Below are 26,846 nucleotides of genomic sequence, written 5' to 3' on the forward strand. Positions count from 1 at the left end.
CTGTTGTGGCATGGAACTTCAACTATGCTAGAGGCAGCTAAAATTCTGCCCTTTCTGTAGCCTGGATGCAAATGCTGTTGGCTAAACAACTTGCACAGGCTTAACAATTTTTCTAACCAAAGCAAACTAAAACCAGAGTTCATACCTCCACAGTATTGAAATGCACTTTCAGCTAACAGCTCCCAAGTGGAAGTACACTGTTGGCAAAATTAAACAATTTATGAGCCGCATAACTGCATATATGTGGGCTTTTAAAGGTATGGGTCAGCCAGCAATGATATCTGTAGCCATTGTAGTTAAACCTTATCGGTGTTTCAATGTGCATTGCACAAAGACCATTCAGTTGTGATCGAAAAGACATTCTTCCCAGGCTTGCGGTTTCAAGGATTTTTTCCCTTCGAGTTTATAAGACTATATAAAGAACTAAGTATTTTTAGCATAAGGACTGATGATCAGAGTTATTTTTGCAGTTTTCTAAGACTCAAAAAATACATGGGGGGAAAAAGGTCCATTGCTCATTTTATACAAGAACTTTAACAGTAAAACTTATCTTGGTAAATAGGGTAAAAAGAAAAAGATTTGAAATAAAATTATTTCTTGAACCTCAATGGCTGTGGCTTTTCCATGACTTTTTACCGCTACAAGTAACTTTGGGGCATACCAATGCCTCTGGGGGCTTTTGGTGGCACTTGGATATATATTTTTTTTGTGCTATAAAATAATGTATTTACACCTCGAAGGTACTTAACAGGAGGATGCCATATTCTCATTTGTATGCTGCTGAGATGAAGATACCGTTCAGACTTGCCATTTGCGCTTGACCTTCACCTCTTGTCCCGCTGTTTAGCTCAACAGCAGATGTAGGAGGAGAGCAGTATTAGTGTCAGAATTTCAGCATTTTAGTTTTCTTGTAGCAAGTTTAGCTTTCAGGGAGGGGAATGTTGTGCCACCACCCTGACCTCTGTGGAGTGTCAGCAGGCGCTTTATAAACCGTGTAGTGTGGTGCTGAGAAAGGCCACATGTTTTAGTCACATGCATAACCTTTTGCAAGGAAGAAAGTCACTTTCTAACACTTAATCATTAAATAAGTTAGGATGGTGGCCTTGCTTCAAAAGGCTGCACAGAGCAAGCTTCATTCCTGTAACAGAAACTTCTTAGATACCTTTAGGACTGCAAAAGTTAGTTGTTAAAGCAAGGGTGAAATCGGGTTTTGATTATAAGAGAGAATGAAACCACCTAGACTGCTGGTGAGCTGGGACTAACCAGAATCCCAGACAACAGGAGGCAGGGAAGAGTTCAACTTGCAGAGGTCAAACAGGGTCTAAGAAGGCTCTTAGAGCGGGCAGGAACATGTTACCCTATCAAACGAAGCAAGAGTCCTGGCCATTAGGACACACACAGGAGACTGTTCTTCTCCAGAAAGGAAACAGATTGTTTTTAAATGTCAAGCAATTTACTGGGTCAAGATGCAAACAGTTCTGAGCCCGCTAAAGTCTCTTTCCTGTTCCTTCCTCTAGGATTTCTACCTAGGACTCTCACAAACACATCTGCCTTTAGGTTTTCCCCACTTTCCACTGCTATTTTGAGCTGGCCAAGAGTTGTCGCATCAACAAGCGCTTCATACTTTGTCTGGTCCCAACGTCGCCTGTAGTACAAATGGCTGAATCTCGCCTTGCAGTAAAAGACTCTTGACCTCAGTGTCAATGAGAGTTGCGCTGGGTGTTACCAACGCTGATGTCAGCTATTTGTACCTTCAATATTTTCACCAGCTCGCTGCTCAGTTTGTTTCCATTTTAATGTCAGAAATCAGTGACTTAGTTGTTTTCCACAGCTCCTTTTGTTTCTCTTCTGATTAGAATAGCTGATAGAAACAGAAATGGATGAAAACACGTCTCTGTTCACAGGGTCAGTGCAAAGCCTCTACCACTGCTCAGATCTTCAAAACTGGAGGAAACATCAGAGAAGGCACTTGCTTTCTAGCTGATTTTTCCCATCCCTCTGCACAAAGTGATTTTAGTCTTTTGGGTTTTGGGTTTCTTTTCCCCAAGTCAACATATTTTCCATGCCAAGGTGTTTCACAACATACCCAAATCTTTCTGCTATTTTGTATATATAATTAAGCAAACAAAAAAAGCCTTTCATTACTACTGCTGCCTTTGAGATAGAGAGTGGGGGTATGACTCGATGCTATAAAAAAGCAAAAGCAAAACCAAACCAGTGATCTCCTGGGGTTTTCTTAGCTTTTAGCTCATCATAAACATTTTGTCTGGTTTTAGTAACCATGTCTAAAACAGACTCCATCAGGGTCAGCAGTATAAAACTAAGACACAGCATTTCCTAAGATAGGAAGATTGTATAGCTACTTCTCTATGTAAAATGATGTTTCTCACGGCTCCCAGGGGACCAGAAGGAAAACAAACATGCAACAATGAGGTGATAAGAGGGGGGAAAAGAATTAATAGTGTTTATTGGGAAAACCTTCTCTCTGGCAGGGCTTTGTTCATGCTGACTGAATTATTGCAAAATAGAAAATAACCCTCACATACTCGAACAAGGACAAACAAATTTTCCTGCAGTAATTGCTGAACGCTTGAGAATCTGTATTACAAAGACACAGATCTGTGTGTTTTAAATGAAGGTGAAGAATAATAAAGTGACACTTCAAAAAAAAAAAAGTTTTAATACGTAAAAAATGTGTTTCTAGAAAATCAGAATCTTTTGTCTTTCATGTTTAGCACTTCACTTGGGTAACTGGGTTGAAAAGAGCTTGTCCAGAAACAGAAAAAGACATTTCCAAAACAACGCTCACGTGAAGAAAGTTTTCTATTTTGCCTTAATAACTACCTTTGGTAAGGGATATCTAACATTTTTGCAGGAAGCTGTTTTATTCTCAAAGGATTGATTTAAAACCAGTTTATGTTTTGTACAGAGGAAGGAGTTATGAATAGGGAGAGATGTAAGGAGAGAAACGCTTAAGAAACAGTAATAAACGCATTTGTACTATTCAGGAGTTTAAAGAGGATTAAATCATCATGTTTCAAGCTCCAAGCACAGGCGAAAAGTCTGATGTTTCATTTTCACATAGTGTTCTCACCTAGAGCTTTCCTCCGTAAATCCTCTTTATGTATTTTACAATGGAGTAAATAATGACTATGTTAATTTTATAGATGGGAAAATTCTTCATATATGGAGGTGAAGCAGTATACTTAAAGCTACCTTATCCTGATTTTATAGATGGGGAAACTTCTTCGTACACTGAGGTGAAGCAGCATGCTCAAGGCTGTCTAGCAGTCAAGAGTCAGGAGGGGGATCCAGATTTCAAGCACTCTGAAATAAAGTCATGGATCCGTTATCTGACACAAGCTATGACTCTTGCTGTCTTGACACTGAGAATATAGTTACTGGTGTATGGAAAAAAAAAACTCCAGAGGTTTGCTTTTGTGAAATTAACTGTAAAAGAAGTTTCAAGATGCACATTATGTGCTGAATAAAGACAGTAAGTGGAATCATTTAGATGCCATTATAGACCTGCCATTGCACAATTATTAAAAAAGGAGGAATGTATCAGCATTTTAGTCCCCAGGCAATAAAAAAGGGAAGAAGCAAGATGTACCACTATTGTGATGGAGACATACACAGCATGTGATCGGGACTTTTTGTTTTCTCTCCTGTATTCATGCAATGAAAGTTCACTGTTGACTCCACAGTCATGAAAAGCAGAAGCTGAGCTTTATTGCTTTAGTTTTTTGATAATGAAAGCTGAATGTCTCCTATGATTTCATGATTCATTGAGTTGAAAGTTTAAGACAAAAACATTATATGGGAACTGCGCCCCCCCCCCCCAAAAAAAAAAACAAAACTGATATCCCAGCTTCAGTGCAGCCCCCGCGTTAAGAACCCCCACCTTGTCCAGCTTTGTGGTTGACCACTCCTCATTACAGGATTTGTACTGCTGATTTTCTGTTGTTTGCCACTGGATTTTTATTCAGACCACCTTCTGCTTCACATCAACCAGAAAATCTGTGCTTGTGGGTACTTTCAAGGTTTCAAAATTTGTTTTCTGGGGTTTTTTTCTTTTTGTTTTGAAGTTGTGCAAAGCCTTTCTGATCTGTTTGTCACACTGTCAAGCATGTGTTCCATTAAGTAAGTTGGTTTTACTGCACTCATTCCAGATGCGGAAGACTGAACCATCCCTGCTCTGCCTGAACCGATGGTGAGGTTTCATTTCAGTAAGGGAGAGCAAAGTTTACTTTGGGTTTCATACCCTGAGTGAAAGAAGTCTCACAATTCTTCCTCTCTGGAAATTAATCTATCTTCTAGAAATGTCAAATGTCGTTCTGCTCAAGTGAGGAATTAAATCAGTCAGCGGGCCTTACTCACACGTTCAAAATTATCACTCATTTACCTGCTTGCAGGATTGAGCCCGTATTTTTTACGAGATCTGTCAAAATTGTCTCTATTATTCAACTTCATTGGCCTATACTTAATGAAAGGGAATCCTTAACACAACATCTCCTCACAATGCGCTGGCATCTTACCATTTAGGTGCCAAGTTTGGGCTGTGGAACCTCGTGAGGTAGCTGTGGCGTGGCTCTTTGAAATTACTCACCAGAGCCTAGCCAGTTCTGCAGCCATCTGCGTGTTTGTGACCACCACTCGGTGTGCAATGCTGACAGGCTGATTTGCTGGCGATGCCTAGTAGTTGACCTTTATGTCCTCCAGTATGTCAAGACAGAGATTAGTAGCGTTAATCCCAGTATAACAAGAGTGCTCACCTTGTCCAGCCTATAAATAACTCCAGCAATAACTCAATCTCTTACTTTAAAAACAATAAAAATACAGGGTGGGGGTAGGGGCCCCCAAATAAATAAAAACTAACCAGCTAACCTAAAAGCCAATCCTACCCTCTTGCAGTGACTTTTAAAAATACATTATTTTTACTGAGGACAAGCAAAATTGTGTTATTCAATGGCACTAGGGTTACGTGCTTTTAACCTAGCTGCGTTATTTCTCAAAGACATAATTAAAAGCATATATTTAAGGAGTGCAGGCACCTATCACCGTAAGAATGCCCTCATTAACGAAATGCTGCTGATCATGCCATTCCTGTCACAGCACTCTGTTCCTTTCATCTACAGTCAAAATAACTCACTTCTAAGGGAAACTGTGAATTGGTCTCCACATGCTGATGAAAAATTGATCTCCCGTTACTGAAAGGAGAGCAATGACTACAGAAAGGGGACTACTAACGCAAATAGCTGTCTCAGTGCTTCCAATGTATGACAAGTGGTTCCTTCAACAGAGGAATATTGTTATTTTTTTACTGACTGAGAGTAGGCCAGTATGACCAAGTCAAAACTAATTTGAGTATTGAAACGTTATCCCAAAGATTTAAGCTTCTGACTTCTCCAGAGGTTTTACTGAACCACTGGCTGCAACCAATATCCATCCAAAACCTAGGTGTTCGGTGTGGAAGGCTGTGTTGTAAAACTCTCACCATAGATGCTAAAACAGGTTAACTCATTCATGTGAGAGATGGACAGGAGATTCCTTATCAATTCTGGTTTTACTGCATGATTTAATTCAGTAAGAGAAATAAAAATGTATAAATACCTCATTTGTATTTGCACAGCGGGGACTACCCAAGAACAGGCCTGGAATGAAGTTACCTTTTCAATGACTCTAATCTCTCGCCATTTTTGGATGATTAGAATCACTGTTTCAGTGCAAACCCCGGTTGTCATTGGAATTTTGGAGTCTGAAATTTGGTTTCAATCTGATTGTGAATTTGAATTGGAAATTTAAGAGAAATTATTTGGAAGTGTAGGGTGTTTCCCAAGTGGTGTTTTTAAGGAACTGTGACAAGTATTGCCTTAATAACCACGTTTGCCACCTAGCAGCACGGTGCTAACAACATACCTTACAGCTGCTGGCTCCCTGGCTGCTGTGGCTCTGTGTCTTTCCTGTCAGGCTGACAAACTGAAGCAAGGGGCTGCGGGACACAGGGCTTCTTGTGGTTCAGAAACCAATTTTAAAATACACTTCTTATTGTCCTGAAAATTTCACATGTGAAATGAACTTTGTGTTGGAAAATTCCCAGAGTTGCTTTGTCAATGTCTGTAGGGAAGATGTCTATGGATGGTACACTTCACGTCAGGAAATTTACAGCTGGTGTTTTCCTGTCCAGATCCATCCTTTTAATGCTTCTTTTCAGTCAGTTGCCTCCTCACCTCTGCTAAGCCCACGCTTGGAGACCCACCACCGGGAACTCACACTTGGCCTCAATGCTCTTCACAGCGATTTCCCCTACTGGAAGCACCCGACAGATCCCAGAGGGCCTACAGCCAACCGCAGCGCCATTTTTACGCCCGCGGTGCTTCGCAGCGCCATCCCAGGGGTCCGTCCCGCTGAGGCCCCGCCTGCCCCCCGCGCGCTTCCCGCGCCGGGCCCTAACGGCCGCCACGCGCGCAGGGGCGCGAGGGAGGGCGCGAGGCGGAGCGGGGGGCGGGGCAGGGGGTCGCGGTGTGAGTGCTCTATGCTGCGCCTCGCTCCCGCCCGCTCCCGCTCCACGTGCTCGCCCGAGGCTGACAACCTCACTTCCGGCCAGGCGGCGGGCGGGCGTGTAACGCGTGTGTCTCGGGGTGGGCTAGGGCCGCGCATGCGCCGTGGCGCCGCACACGGGCGAGGCGGCTTCTGCCGTGTTCGCCGCCCGCCTCCCCCGTCCCGGCCGCCGCCGGGCAGTGGCGGGGCTGTGCCCGCCCCCTTCCTCGCTCTTCCTACTCCTCGTAGCGGAGCGGGCGTCGCTGCGAGCGCGGGGAGGCGGCGGTGGCGGGCGAACGGGTGAGGAGAAGCGGGGCGGGGGCCGCGGCCGGCATGCGAACCGGGGCAGCCCGCTCCGGCAGCGGTTGAGGAACGGCCGCTCCTCGCCTCAGGCTCGCCCGCCCGCCCGGCCGTTTCTTCCTCGGCCTCCCTGCGCCGCGCGGGGTCGGGCAGCCCTCTGCGGCCGGCGCCCTTCCCGCGGGCCCGGCGGGGCCCCGCTCGCCATGAAGAAGTTTTCTCGGATGCCCAAGTCCGAGGGGAGCGGCGGCGGCGGCGGAACGACGTGTGTCGGCTCCGGCGGTGGGGGCGGCGGGGGCAGCGGCGTCGCCCTGGGCAAGGTGTTCGCCGTCGGACGCTACCAGGTCATCCCCGAGGAGCTGCTGGCAGAAGGTAACGGCGGGGTGGGGGGTGAGGGACGGCGACACGGCGCACCCCGGGCCGTGCGCGGTGCCCGTGGGACGGGGAGTGTGCGGCGGAGGCCGAGCGCGGCCGCGGGGCGAGGCGGGGGCCCCTGCCCCGCTTCTCGCCGGGACGGGCTCCCCCCGCCGCCCCTGGCTCGCTGTCTCTGGCCCTGGAGAGCTGCTTACCCGCTGTAAGCCGGTTAAGGGGGTTTGGGGTATTTTTTTGTTGTTCGTTTCGGCGTCTGGCTGGTGCCTGGGGCTCGTTAGATGGCTGAGGGTTTCCTCGCGTGTTGTCGTGAGTGCAGCGATCTGAGATGCCGCTGCCGGTGGGGCTGACGATTCACTGGGGCGGGAGGCGGTGTGGCCGGCAACCGGCGCCTCCGAATAAGGCGGTTTAATCCTGGAGTAGGCTTTGCCAACTAATCTGAAAAAAAAACCCCAACCCCCCAAAAAATAAAACCATGATCTTCCTTGCTGGAATGCAGTAGATTTCTGGCAGGGTCGTGAGTGAAGTTGCAGTGCTGGCAACTTCTGCAGTCGGCAACTGCTGTCCGCCCCTTGTTGCAGGGTGCTTGACTTCGAATTCTTGTCAATAACTTGAACTTTATGACGTTGGACCTTCGTTGGGTTTTAAAGCAGAGTTGTGTGAATTCAGATAGCCATAGAATTGGCTAGACTTTGTTAGTTGTACGACGTTGATAGACGCTGGTATGGGCCATCTTCTAAAGCAGCCATATGTGGGGTTTACTCTGGGGGGGCGAGCAATGCAGTGCTGATCTCTCGTAGTTGGTGGCAGCCGATGTTGTAATGTATAAAGTATAATTCACTTCCTAGGTCACCAAGCACAGGGCTGGTCTTGTGTGCTTCATAGTTACTGAGTTTTGCAGCACTATAACATACTGCTATGGATGTTGTGAGTAAAATAGTTTATCTTTGTCATTTTTATGTCTGTGTATTGCTTAGACTAGTTTATGCATAAATGTGCGAGTAAACTTTCATTGCTTCTGTGCTTTTCTTGGTGAAGATTTAAGATGCAGTTTTAACAAGTACATGCAGATAATATTACTATGTAAAATAGAACCTATAGGTGGTACTTAAATTTTCATTGCTGTCCGTGAAGAGTTTTAGTAGAATAGCGGAGTTGGTACTTAACATTTAGAACACAATATTTTTTCTTTGGCTTATGAAAATGAGGAGAGGGCTTAGCTAATTGTATACCTGGTTGCCTAAAATATGAGTGGTCCTTGCTGAGAGCTCCTTCAAAGTCATTGTAGTCTGACAGGAGGTAGTTTCTCTGCAGGGCTGGTTGCAGGATAGAAAGTTCTTAAAAACGTTCTGGAAATAGGTTCCTGAACAAATTGAGGAGATTACACAAAAACCACGTATGTAGTGGAAAGGAGAAAAATTGTGTGGTACTTTGTTGGGTTTGAGAAAAATTGCATGGTGTGATGTTCAGTTGAGCATAATATTAAAAGATTTCTCATAATGTGTTCTTATCTGAGACTCACTATAGATCGCTATTTCGTTTTTCTTCTTTCTGTACTTTGCAGAAACAAATTCCTAGCCTTTAAGGGTGTAGGGGCAGGGGGAGTACGAATTTTAACAGGTGAGTGTTGCACAAATTTGCTTTTTTTACTCTTGAGTCTGAAAGACAAAGTTTTCCACAGCTTGCATGTGTTCTCTTCAATATGGATGCCTAGGACTAGAACTGGTAAGAGTCAGGGCAGTGTAAATCTGCTGCATCTTGGGGAAAAGTCTTCAAAGCTGACACAGGAGCTCATCAGGAGGGAGGACCCGAAAAGGCTTAGAGGAGGAGAAAATTACAGGTGGCATACAGCAGGGATGTGTGGGAGCTGGGGAGCGGTACTGTTGGAGCTCCTCTGAGTGTCGGGAGGCAGCTGGGCTACTGCGTGTGGGGGGAGCAGATGTGTGCCTCATGGGGACTGGGGGAGAGGTCGCTGGGACGAAGTGCTCACGTGGCGCTCCGGTACTCTGGACTGACCATAGGAGTTGATGAATGAAAAAGCTCCTTTTCATCTAGGAATTACTTCTTGACAGTCAAGTTTTCCCTTGACTTAGTAGTATTAATTGTTGTTATTGATGTTATATTAGTCATATTGCAATCTGTTAATAATCCTTAACGCTTTATAAATCTTTTGCTTAATAATCCTCCTTCTTGGGGGACAGGAGGAACAAACATACTTATTTTTTTTCCTAGTCCTTTTGCATAAGGCATTTTTTTCCTTTCATTTTCTGAAGCCCAGTTTTACTGTGAATGTCTTAGGCTTGTCAGGTAGTTCCTGTTATTCAGTGCTGATGAAATATCATGTACAAGTTATATGAGGAGGCTCATATCAGAGATTTAGGTTGTGTCACAAAGTGTTAACAGGGTGAACATAACAAGCCTATTTCAGAATGTACACATGATACTCTGTTAGCAGTGGTGTGGTATGTATAGGCTTTTTTACTAGCTGTTAAAATTAAGTTTTCTATGTCTGTCAGATGGGAAGTGTTTAACCCAGTCCCCCTTTCAAATTCTGCATCTGAGCTGTCTTAGGAAGCTAGCTCTTAGGTTTGCAAAGGACTTTGGCTCCCAGTAACTGCGGTGAGTGGCAGTAACAATGCCAAAAGGCTCGAGCTGTAACTACCTTGTGAGGCTGCAGTAATGACACTTGGGTAGACTTCCTGGGTTGATACAGATGTTGCTCTCAAAATGCTTTTCTCTGGTCTCTGACCGTATTGGTTTATTTTTTAAAGGCAGAACTATGTAGTGTTATAATCTAGTTCGTTTGCATAAGTGTGTATAATGCTATCTAAAGCAACTGTGTCCTTTTTTAGTACAGTAGGTATGAAGGTTAAAGTGCTGTAGTTATTGGGCTGTTCGATGGTTTCTTTTGTTTTAAATACACCTCTCGTCTGGTGACTTGTTAGATTTTTGTAACCCTGTGGCCAGTATTTTGTTGGATAGAGTTACTAGTTTTTAAGGTTTACTTCTCGGAGATGGGGGGAAAATCAATTGATTTGGGTTCATGTTTGATGTAGAAAATGAGTTCCTACCCATTTTGAAGGGATGGTAGATGTCAGTGGAATAAATGACTGATAGAGGCAGGGTGAAGACCTTCTCTTTCTATCTTTTTTTTTAACAAGAGTATGTGCAATGCAGCTGAAGTTTGCAAAATTGAATCTGACAAAAATACGGAGAATTCTCTGTTCAAAGTCGCAGATGATGTGTGGGGAACTGTAGTTATGGTGACTCCAATATCGAAAAGAACTTTATAGCTGAGTAATTGCAGCTAACTGGACTGACGAAGTATAAAGCTTCCTTTTAAATTGCTCTCAAATGTCAATACAAAACAGGTAATGTTGTAAAGAGTGAAAAGGAAAGTAAAACTTAGCAACTTCCCAAGACTTTTTGTTTTATATAAGGAGGAGGTAGACAGTTGTGGCTTGGCATGGGGATAATACTACTTCATTGTTGTCTTGGACTTAAACAGGAAGGAGTTATTGAACTGTAAGAGATGCAGTAAAAGTAATTTTTCTGCAGACTACAAAGGTAGGCATTGGAAGATGCTCAGTTGTCTTAATGCCTTGGTTGTTTGGCAGGACTTGGGGGTGTTTAAACTGAGTAAATAGTTCTCAAGGTTTGAAGTTGCCTTTGTACCATGAGCAGACTAAAGTGAGCATGCTAATGCTGCGTGTTGTGTTGAGATTTAGTATGTGGGTATGTTTTTTAATAAGTGTTGGTAAAGCAAGCAAAGACGGTGACAGTTACGGATCTTTTAAAAAGAAAAAAAAAAGACTCTGCATAAGTGCAGTGGACTCTCAGGCTTCACTCTTGAACCTGATTGGATTGGTTTGGAAGCTGATTTGTGAGCATGGAAATGCGATCATCATACAGCTTTCGTTGTTTCCTATGCAAATTGGTTAATGGAATCATGGGACATATGCTGTTGCATATTGATAAAACAAAATAGTACTGTGAAGTGTTTTGGTGTTTGTTTGGGTTTTTTTCCCCCCATGTGGTACAGCTAATAAACTATCATCCAGTGTCCTGCATGTCTTTCTCTGGTGTATAAAGTACCGCGGTTTCAAGGAGTTTTTCAGGCTGGTTGTTATCTCATTGCCCAGGACCATTAGTACCATATCTGGATGCTTCCTGATTTCTTAATGAGACTGTATTTAGTCCAGCAGGGAAATGGGGTAACTCCATGTCAGGCAGTAGTCCCCTGTTCTTTGTTCCCATCCTGACCCCCCCCCTCACCTCTTTTCAAGGGAACAGCCTATAGAGACACTAAACACTTGTCCTGTTGGAAGCCCTGCACCAAAGAGGCAGAAATCTGTACCTCTCCTTGTTTATCAAGCTAGAAATGCTTGAAAAAAATGAGCCAGGACTTGGTCCCCCTAGTATAAATAAGGGCATGGTGGAACATAAAGCTTAGACTATCTGGAGTTTATACTTTTTCGAGAAGGTAGGAGGGTTGGAGCTTGCCTGTTCTGATGGTATCCTCCTATACTTCACGATGAAAGCATTGTCTGGCTAGCAGGTAGTTGTAAACTTCCATACTGGGCCGGTGCTACTCTACTTGGAGTTATCTTCAGCAAAGAACCTTGAAGTAAAAGTAGTGTCCTAGAAACAAGCATGAGGGTTTTCGTTTAGTTTTGGTTTTTTTGGTTTGTTACGGGTTTTTTGTTACATACTGGGAGTGCTAATCTGGCTGTGAGTGAGCTTTACTGAACTGCATTTCACAGGATTATCCAATAATTACTGTTTGCCTGTGATACAGATGTTAATTAACCCTAGTTACAGATGAGGGATCTCCTCGTGTGCTGTGAAAGTAGCACAACAGAGTGATGATCTTGCCCCTGAAAACCTCGTTTTTTTGTGAAGGACTAGGCTGACTGTGTTTGGAGGAAGTAAAACTCTCCCTTAATTAATTCAGCACAGTCTTTACCATTTTAACCCTCCCACCAGCCAATGCATTGCTTACGAAAGTGGAGGTGAGATTCTAGTGACTTAGGTGGAGGAAAGTGGGTAATACCCTGTGCAACTTGCTCCTGGAAGTACCCAAACTGGATGTAAGGTAGGTAGTGTCGCTGTGTTTAGAAAAGGCAATAGGCACCTTTCTATCTTTTCTGGGTCTTGAAACTTTGGCTGGGAGGGGTTGAACATGACACATGACTGCTTTCGTGCTGTACCTTTCTCTGTTTCCTGTGCCTTAGTATTTATGGAATTTTTGTTGAGGTTGGTTGTGTGGTTTGGTTTTTTTTGTTTTGTTTTGTGTTTGGTTTTTTTTTTTTTTTTGTTCTGGATGATAAAATAATGGGTTTGAAGCTGTGTGGTGTTGACCCTCCTGGTGCTGTATCTTAGGAAGCTGTTGTTTTACTAAGTGACCTTGAATCTAGGACTAGAGGCCCAGGGGAAAAAGACACTCAGTAGTGATTGCTTTTAAGTTACTTAGTTAATGTTTGTATAACAGAGAACGTTTGTGTCACTTATTTAATAGAATGGTTAAAACTCAGTTTTCTGTGAAAAGGTACCCCTCAATATGGGGTGAAAACCTTAAACCTTCCCTTTATAAAATTGGAAATTAATTTTCATTTCTTTTATAATTAATCTCACACTGCAACCTGGCAAACTAGTGAAGGAATGAGCTTCTTGCAGGCTCTACTGTCCTACTTAAATTGAGTCTTTGCAACTACTTGTTGACGTTTATGATTCAGTTGGTCCTTTATTTTGATACTGTTCCAATTGAGGCCTAAGAAGACTAGCATCTTAGTGGAGAAGAATCCAAGTCCTGTTTTGTGAATTTGGGTGCTATGTGTTTGTAGAATGCCATGCTGTTAAAGTTTTAGCCCAAGTGTCTTTTCCTGGAGGCTTTTGTTAAATTAGTTGTCCAAGGGAAGAAGTGGAGTCTTAAAATTTAATCAACAAAGCTGTGGTAAAGCTTGAATTGCTTCTTGTCCAGAAAGCAGGTGTAGTAAGCTTTCCAAAATTACTAATAGTCCTAAAATTAGAATAGTCATGGAAGTTTTGTTGTGGGTGTTTGTTTTTTTGACATTATGGGTCTTAGCAGTAGCAGTTCAATTAGTAATCCAAATAGACGACGAACTTTCTGATGTGCGTAAGGTTGTTCTTGCCCCTTTAGGATGCTTTGTTAAGCCCCATTTCAATTAACCTTTCGTACTCTGATTTTTAGGTCTTCAGAGTAAGTGATCTTGGGGATTTGCAACTCCAGCAGCTGCTGTAAATTCTTAAGTGTGCTGCTGTAAAGCATATGCTGCTTTGTCTCCCGTGAAGATGTGGCTGATTTGTTGTGCTTTTTTCTGAAGAGGCAAATAGAGAGAAATGCCACTGTAATGACTGTTAACTTCAGTGCTTCAAAGTGTTTAAATGTGGTATGGACTGACTTCGTAACCCTGAGATTCTGACTGTACAGTGGGAGAGGTTATTTTTGTGGCAGGTGTTACAAATATAGTTGGTGCAGGGTCACTTCTGTCATGACCATGTAGCATGGCAGTCTCCCTGCTGACATGTTCATTATGTATTTTCCTTAGTAGTTTAGTGGTTATGTAGTGTGTGCATTCACAGTAGCTACTGTTTTATTTTCAGTTGGAACCTGGCTCGGTTGTTCAGGTGGATTATGAGCTGGAAGGTTGTCTGGAAAGGTAACTTGTGGAATTTGAGTTGGGGTTGGTTGTGTTGATTTTTTTCAGACTGTAACATTACTGAATCTGTGTTCACACGTGACTGTAAAGGTCAAGCCTGTTATTCTGTCTCAAACAGTTGTGCTAATATTTGAGTAGCAGAAATAGTTTGTTCGAGTTCGAGATAAAGGGGGGAAAAAAGCAGCACGAGTGCTTGAAAATTTCCGATTGTCATTTTGGCAAAGAGTATTGTGTGATGGATGTGAAGCTCTTCTGCAGTCCCAGTGATAGGCATGGCAGCCTTAATTCAGGTGTAGCTTCAGAGTGGCAGGTGGTGAGATGCTGCACCAAGTTTCTGTCTCTGGGTGATGAAAGATAGGCAACCTATGCTGCAGCACTTTTCAAGCCGAATGAAGGCAGCTAACACCTTGAAACAAGAGCATGGTTTTGCCCAGTACAGGATGTAGCTGTATTCTGTGTAATGAAAAAGAAAACAAACCAAGAAGCAGTTTGGGTATTTGTATGTCATCCTAGTCTTAAATCAGTATGCATAAAAATAACTTTTTATGTAACGTAGTGCAAAAAATGGTAAGTTCAGTTTTGTTGGGTAACTAACATATTGGGTGAACTTTGGTGGTACTTCGGGAGAACAGCCTTTCTCATTGTACTCTCCAGTGCTGTCATGTGCCTCTTCTACATTGATGGAGAAGTTAACAGGTTAGGAAACATTTGTAGGCTGACAAAGGGATCTGTTGTACAGCAAAGACCAAGTTCAGCTGTTATGGACAGGAGGTCTAATGCTCTTGGATTGTCAAGTTATTAGTCTTTGCATCCCCTAAGGACGCTTCTTTCTGCATTGCAATGCACACAAACAGGTAATATTATGCCTCTGTTAACTGCACATAGTTTTTCTGTTCTTTTCAGGAGCGTTATCAACTTAACTTTTGTGTGTCCAGAAGTAGTTCAATACTGAGCAAGGACTTGGAATCTACTGATTCTGAGCTGAGTTTTTGGGATAGTGGCCAGGATGATTATATAGGAAAAACAAGTTGATTTGCAGCAGAGTCCTGTTAATATGGTACACAAACCCAAGCCTTCTTTCCTTTGCCAAATTTTGACGAAAGGCAGATGTAACAAATGTACATGCCATCTACTTTTCTTCTTGCAGATGTGTTTTGGTAAAGTCTGCTAATGTTATAGCAGTCATAAAAGGGAGTGTACATGTGCAGGTGTTCTTACTGTGAAACTCCTGGACACCCTCAAAGGGTAAGGCAGTGTGCGATAATAGAGGATATATTAGATTTGACTGTGAAAGGCTTTTCTTTTAGAAAGTCCTTAAAGCCAGGCCAGGCTTTAAAAGAAACTGCAGGATTTTATTTTGGGGGTGTGTGTTTTGGTGATTCAGCTGAAAGTTGGGAGCTTTTCTCTTTTTTTATTAGATCTCAGTATTTTGCATGTCAAAATAGAAAGGAAGACCTTTGTTATCTAATAATTCATTTTCAGTCAGATGTTAACTAGAAACCAGTGATTCTGGGAAGAGTGTGTTTATTTCTCTGGGCTTTTGTTAGCATACTATCAGAGCTGTCAGTCATTAACTAGTATGTTACCCATATGGAAGTATTTGTGCAGTTCTGTGCATGTAGAACTGAAGTTAATGCCAGAGATGGGGCTCAGTCTCTATGGAGAGCAGCATAATTATAAGCTTACATCCCTTTCACATCTGGGAAGAATGAACGTGATTTAATATATACACGTTAACTGTGTGAACTTGAACATCTTTCTAGCTGTAGGTGTTTGTTTTAGCTGTAAATGTGTGCACATGTGCTGTCTGAATGGCTCTCTCCTTGCTAAATAGATTTCACCTCTGGTTCAGAGGAAGAGTGTTTGAGGTAATTGGGTTGTGTCTCTGGCACTGTTTTTGTTTACAGTGTTCTTAAGTCTTCATTCTCGAAACTGTTTAGTTTCTTAACCTTGGGCTGTATTTCACTTGTTGTGGCTATTTTTTGCCTCCATAAGTAGGTTACCAGAGTCAGAGGAGTTGCTCTTGGTAAGCAGAGCTGTGTTAACTGACACTATGAATGCTCTGTGCCTGCCAAAATGCGGAGTGTAAGCGAGTCAGATAACAGGTGGTTCTAGTAAACAAATTTGATTTTGTGTTGGGGGACTAACCAGGAACGCAGACCTGATCAGTTGCCTGATGGTAACTTGATGGCTTGGGATGCTGTCCTTTTCCTAAGAAATTGTTAAATTTGCAGGGATCTGTTTTGGAATGGAAGTTTTTCCTGTGTATTTTTATAGGTTTACCTAAAAGCTGTTAATACACTGGATGAACAGCTCCTTCCTGAAACGTTGGAAATAATTGCCTGTTTCTATTACCTTCAACTGAAAGCAGTGGTACACAAATGCAGGTCACATCATCTCTAGTCTGTCGTTCTGCTGCAGTAGAGATGGCTTGTCCTGTATTTTTCCTCTCCTGCTTAAGAAGTTAGGCAGTGAATGTGAAACCCGTTCTCTTGAAAGGCTAGGTTTTATTTTTTTTTCTTAATCCTTGTCTAGCTGCCAACAAGGAAGGAAGATGAATTCATCTTCTCCTGCTTCACTGGTTGTCTTGGGAATGGATTTCAGTCTCTTGAATGTTTGTCTGCTGGTTGAGAAGGTAGGAATCTTTCCCTTCCTCTCCTCTGATTCATGTGTTCCTTGCTCACGCTTGTCTAGGTTAGTTACTTTTTACTAGTAGCAGTGAGTTGTCTTGGATAAGGGTGGGGTCAGTTGTGAAACTGGGTCTCTGAACAGAAGTAGAGTGGAGGAAAATGCACATGAAAGTACAGGTTAATAACTGGAAATAAAAAACTTGCTCGATCCTAGGGGTCTTATTTTAATTAAGTGGGGAATATTTCTTTTGGTTTGGGTGGCAAAAGACATGCTGCTTTGTTCTTGAGCAACTTGAATGCAGGTGTTACAAAACACTAAGTCTGTGTTGTGGAACTGAAACCTGGTTAACTTGCAGTGTTCTCCCTGTAAAGGTATGATAGTCTTTCCTTTGCCTTGATTCTTGTTACATCTACCTTCTGATGCAAGTGGTAAAAATACTGAAGAAATGATTATGTAGATTCATGTGAGATTGAACACATCTTAGGATTTTTTTGTCTTGCTCTTCAAGGGATGTCAAAGCTGGTATTGATCTGAAGAACATCACATCCCCTTAGGGAAAGTCATTATTCTGCAGATGGAGAAACAAAGGAAGATTAAGGGTTTTGCCCCAAGTCATAAAACAAGTCTGTACAAGAGCTGTGGGTAGAGTTTGGAACATCCCAGCTCTGTGATGGTTTCTTCCTTGTCAATTCTGTAATACGCTACGCCTTGATAGCCATATGCAAAACGATGAAAGGAATTCTGATATTCCAGCACTTGAGGAGATTTTATTTGGAGTAATGTATACATTTGGCTTCCTTCCAAACTTGCACATTATTTTAATGGATGAATTTGTTCCTGTGGTGCCTTGAAATCTAAATGCACAGGTCTCCAAGAGGTATGTACTAATATACAGCAACGGTCTAGTTCTTGGTTTAATTTCTGTTCTGTTCTACTGAATCATTTTAGTTCTCATTTTTAAAAATTTGTTACTTGGACTGTGAGTTCTATATGTGCATCTTGTGTTACAGTAGCGGTTCTAATGAGTTGTTATTGCAGCATTTTGCCACTCTTCTTATAAAACAAAAAATAGTTTTAAAAGCCAGTGATTAATATGATGTTATGTTATTTTGCAATTCCTGTAGGTTGAGAAACAGAATGTGCTCTTCTTTAGAGAAATTGTTTCTAAACAATTTTTTCTTTTTTTTTTTGATTAATTGCTAAATTATGTGAAACTATAAGAAAGTGATGTTTCTTTGGAAAGACAAGCTATGGAGGAACAAAACTTGGAGCTAATCTTCGTCTAACTGCTAAATGTGCGTGGGCTTGTTTTGTGCTGTTCAAGAACTGTGACAGAGCCAAGTGCTCTTGTGGATTGCAGCGGTGTAAACACAGGAGAGGTTGATTCCTCTTAGTACAGTGGTTTTGAACTTGATGTCTCTGATACAGAGCAGATAGATGATGAAAGAATGTCAGGCACTTGGTTACTCTGCTGACACACCTGACTTGAATATAGTATGTCTTCTATCAGACAAGAATAGGAAGTGTGAATGAGATTGTGTCAGAGTTAGACATAGGATCACTTCAGTTTTGTGCATGACGTGCAGGAAAACAAATTTATTGAAAAAAAGTGAAGTAATTCCATCCTTCAAGCCCTGCTGTCTTTCCATAGAGCTCAGTAGTACGGTGTGTGTCTGTGGAGTTGAGACTTTCACCTTGAGTTCAGTTTAGATGGGTTACCACTTACGTAGATCACTTGGCCTTACTTAATTGTAAAAAACCTTACTGGTCCCCTGCTGTTCATATGACTGATAGCTCTTGTATCTGCTCCTTCGGTATGCTTGGAGTTTAAACATACGTGAGTATTTGCAGACAGCTAAAGGCGAGGAGGTGAGATAAGAAAATCCTTATACCGATCACTTCAAGTATTCGTATCAGATATTCTTAACAACTAATTCCAGACAGTTAATCCCATTTTCATCATGTTCATGTATGCAAAATAGTCAGTGAGTTCACTGGTGATTACACTGGCATGCGAGGGAGGCTATGTAGACTCTTTCTAGCAGTGAAGAGACAGGCATTGCATCTTGCTAATTTAGTGAGTGTATGATGTCTTAGAAAAATAGTAAACCAGAGAATCTTCCTATGACATCTGCCTTAGTTTGAAATGCTTCTAGCATTAGGAATTGCTTGGTTTGTCTCTGCTTGGCCTGCTGACTCTTTTGTTTCTGTTGGCAGCAGAAGGTGGCACTTCTCCAAGACTCGGTAGAACTAGGCATTTTGCTGAAGCGGGGCACCTTATGCTTTGCCTGGTTTCTGTACCATGGTAGCTTTGTGGTATTCAGTGGGCAAGTTATTAATGTGTGAGGTTATAGATCCATTCTCTGCCTTTCTCTGATTTGGTTTCATATGCTTGCATATTTAAATCACAATTAAACAGTGATTTCAAGGAAGGTGGAAGACAAACTGCAGGGCAAGTAAGAGTTAGTGAAAGAAAAGGTGTGTGTGATGTGGTGTTTTTTTTAATTGGGTGGTAAGAATTCAGTATGACAATGGAGTTTAGTTCCAAAAAAGTTGGGTCGTTGCATATTAGGTATATAATGTATCTGTACTCACTGCTTTAACCATTCTGTAACTCTGTTTTATTTCAATACTTGTTTCTTATATTGGAGTTAAAATTAAGTTGTTTTAAAAAATACTGTAGTGTGCATTAAAAATGCCTAGCAAATTGTGTTTGATATCAGTCTATAAAATGAATTGACTTTGTGGATTCTATTGATCTTGACCTCAGTGTTGTACAATGAGTAACTTCATTTTTGAGTCTCGTCTGTATTCACAGATAATGTCACGGTCTTGCTTTTCAAACTCTGTTTTCAGTTCAGAGTAAACTACAGGTGGAGTTGGATTCAGTGATCAAACTATGTCAGGAGAGATGGGGAAAAAAACCTTTCCACATATTGAGGAAAGATCTGCTGTTCCAAGGCTTTTTTGGGTGTATTTTTTTTCTTAACTGTGCTAGCAAATGCTTGTTATAGGTGTCTTATCAATGTCGTGGACAAGTTGAGAAACCTTCTCTTGAAAAGTTGGGCAGGAAGCACATCCTGCCTAGAGGCATCACCTTGGTTACATCTTGAGTAACACGGTGTGTTGAGTGTACTAAAGTTGGAGACACTAGAGGTTTAATGCACAATGAAATGGAATTAACTGTTCTGGCCTAGATTATGCAGCATAATCCCTTATGTAAATGTTTAGTCAACAGTCTTGACCTTGACAAAAAAAAATACAGTGTTCAGGTTGGTTGGTGGGGTTCTGTTGTGTGAGTTTCTATTTGTTCTTGAATCTCATTGTTTGGAAAAGGAAGCATTGGTGATGTGAAGTTCTGGCTCTTAGAGAAAAATCTCACCTGCTCCTGCAAACAGCTGTCACTCTTGACAAGTGTTTCTTGGCTTCGGAAATGGGAGTTGTGTTTCTTGAACTTCTGTTTTGTGGTGTTGGTTGTGTGTGGTTTTGTTGGGGTTTTTTGTTTGTTTGTTTGTTTTTTAATTCCAGAAGTGGTTTCTGCCAGCTAGGGAAATTCTTTAGAATACCAAGGTAGGGCTGCAATTATGAGTATTGTAATGCAGTGTGGATGGGAACCCCAACAGCAATACTCGATGGAACTTTGTAGGCCTGCACAAAGGAAATGTGCTTTAAAAGTGCTGAACTACTCTGTAAAGAGAAAGCGTGTGTGTTTTAAGTATCCTGAGGTGCCCAAGAAGTGCATTTGCAAAGGAAGAAAGAATTTGAAGAAAATAAATGGATTGGTTGCATTACTGTACATCTCAAAAGTGTAAATCACTTGAAGATCCCTGCATTGTTGGAAGATAGTGTTGTTCCTAGGCTGGAAGATGGTTCCATGAGCACTGAACTAGAAGATGTGGAACGGAATACTGCTTTGCTTTTGTTACTGATGTGCCTGTAAACAAATTGTTGTGCTACCTTTGTACACTAAACTGCACAAGGGAACTCTGACAACTCTGCACTGTGCTGAGGTGTTTCCTGGTCCCCACCAGTGCTGGGAGCAGACTGGTTTAGTCTCTTCAAACGTAAATACCCGTACTGTTTCTATGAGAAGAAAGCGCTTGTTCTTTTTGTTAGAAAAAAATACGGTACCCTTGCCTCAGTGTTACATTTAACTTCTGTTTTTCAGTAACTTAAGTAGCAAGTGTCTACATGACAGCATAGCCCTAGAACTTCAAGAGCTGACCTTGAATGAAGCCCAGTAAATTGTGACTTGTTTCTCAAACTTGGTGTAATTGCCTGCTTTCAGGTTCTGTTAGTATAAATGATGGAGCTGTTTAATTCTCTCCAGTAATTTCTGTTACAACGTGATTTCAGAATCTGGGAGTGAGAAGACATCAATTAATTGAACTGCTGGTGGTGTAGTTATGTGTTCTCTTCCTTATTGAGAGATGGTAAATATTAATTGACTTGAATACAAATATCTGTTAAATAGAGTTGTAGAGGTAAATGTGTTAGATTTGTTTTCAGTGACTAGCAAGAGGAGGGGATAACATATGAAAGTAGTACAGTGTGATGTAATTCTCAGGTGGCTTGATTTGGAAATGACACAGAGAGGTTTCTCATGTTTCTTCTAACAAGAGTATGGGGGAAAGAAGGGGTCAGTTTTACTGTAAGAAATATAATGTTTTGTCTTGGGTGTGTAAGATGTATTACTTAGAAGGCATATGAAATACTTGCCATTTTTTAGAGCATGCATTAAATCAGCTATTAGTCAATGTGATATCATCTTCCTTAAACTTGTCAGAATATTGCAGGAATTACAAGAGCATCTATTTTAGTAGCTGTGTTCAAGTAGTTTGCAAATTTATCTGCATTAGGAAATTGGGGTGGTTTTTTTGTTTGTCTAGAAGCAAAAGAGCTGAGGCACACAGTCAGAAGATGGCACAGAAGCAGTGTTGTCATTATAGTAGTCAGCTGTGTGTAGCAAGTCACCTGCATACTCTGAGGAGCATGTAAGGGTAAGTGGCACAGTTGTCTGCAATGCAGGTTCCTGAGCTTTGTTCCTTTTGCTGTTGGCTAGGTGAAACCTTGAGCATCTTAATCGGCCAGCTGTCAGACAAATCTTGCTTAAATCTAAAACTACAATGTCAGCACTTAGATTGGGACGTTGTCAGTTAGTTGACAATCCAGCATGGTGCTGTAGGGCTCTAGCTGACTAGAGCAGGTTTGCTCTGTGCAGAAGAATGATGTTCTGAAGTCTGTATCACCTCATTAGATGGTAATTTTTTACAATGCGCTTAATACTGGGTTGACAGAATAGATGTCTGTAGAAAGCCTTGCGTGCATGAGAGGACTTGATCCAAGGTTTTCTCTGGGTTATTCTTACAAAGAAGTCACACTGCCAAGTGCAGCAAGAAAAATGAAGTCTTTTGGACTCTGTGGAGGCTTGCCTATTTAAAGGCCAATTAAGAGTATCTTTGTTTGTTGCTCTCGCGCAATCGCACACACACGCTTGCCTTACTCTTGTTTTTGTTAAAATATTTTTTCCTTGAGAGAAGGGGATGTTACCTGATGGAAGAGAGGAGGGTGGAGGCTTTACAGAGGACAGGGTTTTCAGAATTTTAGAGAATGTCACCCAGATGGCTGAAGTGTCTATCCACTGACTATTCCAGGCTTACTGGCTGGTCCTGACAGGCCAGGGGGGATTGACAGCATTATCAGAGGTAATGGCTAAAAATCCTGTTAAGGCTTTTTGATGAATAGTGACTTCATCGCTGTGAGGAAAAAATGTTGAGGTCAGTGCCATAGGGGATACTTCTTGGGGTTTAAAAGAAGAATAAGATGCCAGTTTGAGACTGATAATTCTCATGTTCCTCTGTATGCCACCCCCTTGTCAGTCACCTATTGCCTGTCTTGATGTGAAGGGTTTTCCTGTGATTTCTGAGCAGTTCCTTGTAGCATGTTATGTAGCACTTAAATTTGCATAGAGGTAATTTTTTTTGTACTGTAGCAAGCTTTTGGGATCTTATGTGTTAAGAGAAAGTATAGTTGTGTTGAAGTCTTTAAGAATGTGAACTTGGCTGAGGTTAAAGCTTTACTACTTCATGATAAAAATACTATTACCTGTTCGTGTCACTGGCATCTGTGGGTTTTGTTATGACTGCACACTGTATCAGTTGGTCTAATTATTTTTAAATGGCTGAAAAAAATGAAGTGATTTGGCATTTGTATGCTCTCCTTTGCAACATCACTGCTTCTGTCTTTCCTGGTAAGAATGCCAGATTTTATTTTTTTTTCCAGTTTGGCACTTGGGCATGTCTGAGGCGTAGGTGCTTCTAAATAAGAAAACTTTTCACAAAAGTCTATAGCATCACTTAATTAATCTTTGCCAGAGCACTGTGGTAACTTGAAGTGTCTTGGATACCCTAAGTAGTGTTGCATGCTTATGTCAAAGCTTTTGCAAAGTTGGACTGCAGTTGGTGCTAGGAGAGCTACAAGGTGAGAGTGCCTGCTCATCAGCAGGCTGACAGTCCAGTTATCAGAGAGAGGTATGTGTAGCAGACCTGCTTTATATGGGCTGCACTGCTGTGTCCTGCTGGAATGCAATTCCCAGCTGCTGTTTTCACAGTGCTGCCTTAAGAGCGGATGCTGATTTGAAGGAAGCGGTGTGTCTTGTCTAAACTAGCCCTGATACTCAGATCGTTATACAGTGGGAATTCGTGTGGGCAGTGGGAAAAGGAGGAGCGGTATGTCCCTTGGAATGCATTGTGTGCAAACTTAAAATAAAGCGGAGAAATACTGAACTCCGAAATGCATGAGTGTAGAAATGGGTTATTTTAAAAGTAGGGAGCTGTTTCTGCTCTTGGCTGTGGGAATGCTGAGCTCTTGAGCCTGCAGGCAGCATCTCTCAACTGCTCTTCCGAATGGAGCTGTCTCTCGAAGCCTTGTGTTTGTGACTGAGACTTGTGGAATATGCTTTACCAAAAATATATACACACGTGTGTACACACACAAGGCTATATAAATATATAAAAATGTAAATGTTATATATATTGTTGGTGTCACGTAACACTGCCTCTATTCAGCAGGAAGGCCACTTGGCAGTGCTTTCTGGCCAGTGAGTTTGCAGCAGTGTTACAGCTTCGGTTGGCAGCTGCCCAACCAGAGTGCTGGGACAGCTGATGTGCCACACCTTCCCGGGAGCTGGTACGCTCTGGCTGAGCTCGGGGCTAGCAGCGACTGGTGCGGTGAAGCAGCAGTGTAGGAGCGACTAGAGCGGTGGCAGCACGCTGGGATGATAACTGGATAACCTTCAACCCACGTTGTGAAAGCCTAGCATACGACGTGAGGTATATACTAGCTGTTGCAGGAATGCTTGTCCCATTGCTGGGAAACTGATACCTTTATTAATGGGATGTCCCATCGTCATCTCATGCAGAGGTGCTTCAGGAATGGAAAGGCAGAATTGTGGTCAGCAGCTTCCTTCCCCTGTGGAGGTTTTGATGAAAACTGAGTGCTTGAGCAAAATTCTTTCATAAGGCTTGGAAACTGCATTATCAGTTTCTGTTAATATGTTCTTTCTCCACAATCACACGTTGTTTGGAGTCTGATTAAAATTTTTCAAATATTTGAGTTCTGTGCATTTTTAAAGGTTTCACTGTCACAAATAGCTATAAATTTTGTTAACTTGAAGAACTAAATAGTGTTCTCTACATAAATCAAGTATTTCTCATGAGTGCTTTTGGTCTGTCACTCCCGTAAATGTGCCTACAGTACAAGGGCTGTACTGACTAACAGTCCTGCCTCTGTGGAAGGACTTCTTTTGTTGTGGGAAGGAGGAAGTTGCTGATAATTTGAAGAAGTGCCCTGTAACTATCCTAATGGGGTGCCAATCAATGTATGGAGTTATAGGCATTGTAGCAGCACACCGAGAGAGAGGAAATGGAGCAGCAGGATGGAAGAGGGGGCTGTGTAGCATGATAGCAGTCTGTCAGGATCACAGAAGTATGCTGAGCACCAAGAGTGCACTGTTTTTCTTACATACTGTGTGAAGCTGTGATCAAAACTGAGCTGCAGGAGTTAGCTCTTGACATGGGTTCATCTGCAACTGTGGCAGAAAGGAGTTTACTTAAAATTCGTGGTAAAACAGCACATTGGTGCGGTGCTTAACACTGAAAAAGAGCCTTTCCCAGTGCTCTATACAGAAGTGCATGTGGGTATTAAGAGCTGTTTTTTCTTGAGGTCATGCTTTTCTTGTGCAGAAGGACTACTTCATTCCCGATTTTCTTGACAGGTGTCCAGTTCTTTTGAACACTGGCTTCTTTGGTGTCTTGGCACCTCATAAAGTTATAGAGGTCAGATTTGTTTGTTGTGTGGTTTGGTTTTTTCTTTTTTTTTTTTTTTTTCCCCTGGCAAAGAGCATGTGCTGGAAACATTTAATGAGGCCTTACTGCTGTCCTTCATTATGGGCTTGCAAGGTGTTTTTTATTTCTTCATATTGCTTGGAGCCTATTTACAGGACATTCGTGCTACTATTCTGAGAGGGACTGGTCTTAAGTCTGTGTTTTGAATGGATTCGTAGTCCATAAAATGGTTCAGTCTTGTTCATTGGGCTTGGAAACAGTAGTGCTCAGAAGGCTATGCAATTTCAGGAGGGATGTAACTTCTGAGGGAGGGTGTCTCTGGCTCCAGGTCAGCCTGAACTTTGGAAGATAATTGAGACATCTGGATGACTTCAGGCTCCAGAATTAACAGACGTGGACAAAGTGATCCAGGCATCAAGGAATGCAGAGCAAGATTGCAGTGAAACTGTTGCTAAAGGCAGCAGTTTATTCAGGGCGCACATAAATACACCGAAATTATTGTATGTTAGATTATCTGAAATGCAAAAAAGCCAGATCTGATATTTTTAACAATATTGCTGTGTGGCTGGATAGTGGTCTTGTTGCAAAGGGAGGAAAAAAAGGTTAGCAGCATATGTGTGGGTAGATGGGTCACTGGAAAATAATTTGTACCTCAACTTGGTTATCCAGCTTTGCAGAGGGACACGAGGCCATCTTGCTGGCCAAAGTCAGGTGAAGCTGAGAGCCCAACTTGCAAATTGGCTTCAAGTTTGAAGTAAGCTATCCTTTAGGTTACTCAGCTTTATTAGGAACAACTTCACCTAATGACTGTAAAGCCTGTTCTGGAACTCTGCCCTAATGGAGACAGTCATGTTGGCCTTGCAACCCCTTTTAGGGCTGACAACTCTTAAGAGTTTGTGTTTTCGAAAACTGCCTTTTTTTTTTTTTTTTTTTTTTAACTTGAGATAATATTTAGTTGTTGAGGAAGTTACTAAGTAGCTAACTGTCCAGATTGTGTAGGTGCATAAGAACAAGTAGGGTCTGTTGCTTTCCAGATCTATTTCTTCATTCATTTCAGGTTTCTGAAATGTACAGGAAAACTGGATGTAAATACTGTATCTGAAAATAGACTTTAATGTAATGATTAGCTTTATGAAAATTGAGTATTTATTTGGGTCTAAATGGAAATGGATGTTAAAACTCTACCACCTCTCCATAACAGCCGGGTTTTAATGCATTTGTAGGGAAGCTTTTATACCTTGCTGGTGTTGAGAGTGACTGTAGTAGCTACTGTTCCTGGTTGAGCATTTACAGGTGTGGGTAGCGGTTGTTGCATATATATATAGTTAATACAGATAAAATCCTTCCATTCATAAAGTTCTGTTCTGTTTGTCTGAGCTTAGAGTGTAGTTGAGTAGTTTACCAGTTGGAGGAACAACATTTGGTGCTTCTATATGTTTTAATGGTATATTGAAAAAAAATCTTACTGTCTGTATATCTAACTTTGTTCAGGGTATCTTTGTGGTATTCTTCTAGACTGTCTTGACGGAACAGTTGTCAGCAGTCTGAAAGATGCTAAAGGTACAGAACTGAAAACACCCTATTAGCTTACTCAGGTAAGCAAAGGTACCTGGGTAAGGCAATAGCCTGTTTTCAGTTCTGACAGCTACTCTCTTTCCTGGTTGGAGTTTCAGAAATGTAACATGGTAAAGCATAAATAGAAGGTTGAGGCCCATGAAACTTTACAAGGTTGTCCTTAAATATGCGTAGGAAAATCTGTGAATTTCAACTTTCTGAGCTTTGTACTGAGTTTATCTGTCAAAGCTTCAGAGTTTTAATTCTGCAATGCATCTACTGACTTATGTAACCATCAATGTTAGAGAAAGGCTTTTTAACAAGTATTTCAAGGAAAAGTGACTTGTGGTATGTGACTGTCCGGTGTAACTTTTGAGTATTTAAGTCTTGGATGAGTTTGGTGGGAATACAAGACTATAAGAGATTCAGC

General features: G+C 41.8%; 1 protein-coding gene across 2 annotated transcripts in view; it reads left to right on the forward strand.

Moving 5' to 3' along the window:
* Positions 1 to 7,043: 7,043 nt before the first annotated feature.
* BMP2K (BMP2 inducible kinase) overlaps positions 7,044 to 26,846 on the forward strand; it is a 60,538-nt gene continuing 40,735 nt past the window's right edge. For both annotated transcript variants that reach the window (XM_086463752.1, XM_086463753.1), the window contains exon 1: positions 7,044 to 7,209. In XM_086463752.1, coding sequence (XP_086319878.1) covers positions 7,044 to 7,209 — 166 coding nt within the window. The remainder of the gene's footprint in view (positions 7,210 to 26,846) is intronic.

This window comes from Leptosomus discolor, chromosome 4 (assembly GCF_034619465.1).
Source record: "Leptosomus discolor isolate bLepDis1 chromosome 4, bLepDis1.hap2, whole genome shotgun sequence".
Lineage (NCBI taxonomy): Eukaryota > Metazoa > Chordata > Aves > Leptosomiformes > Leptosomidae > Leptosomus > Leptosomus discolor.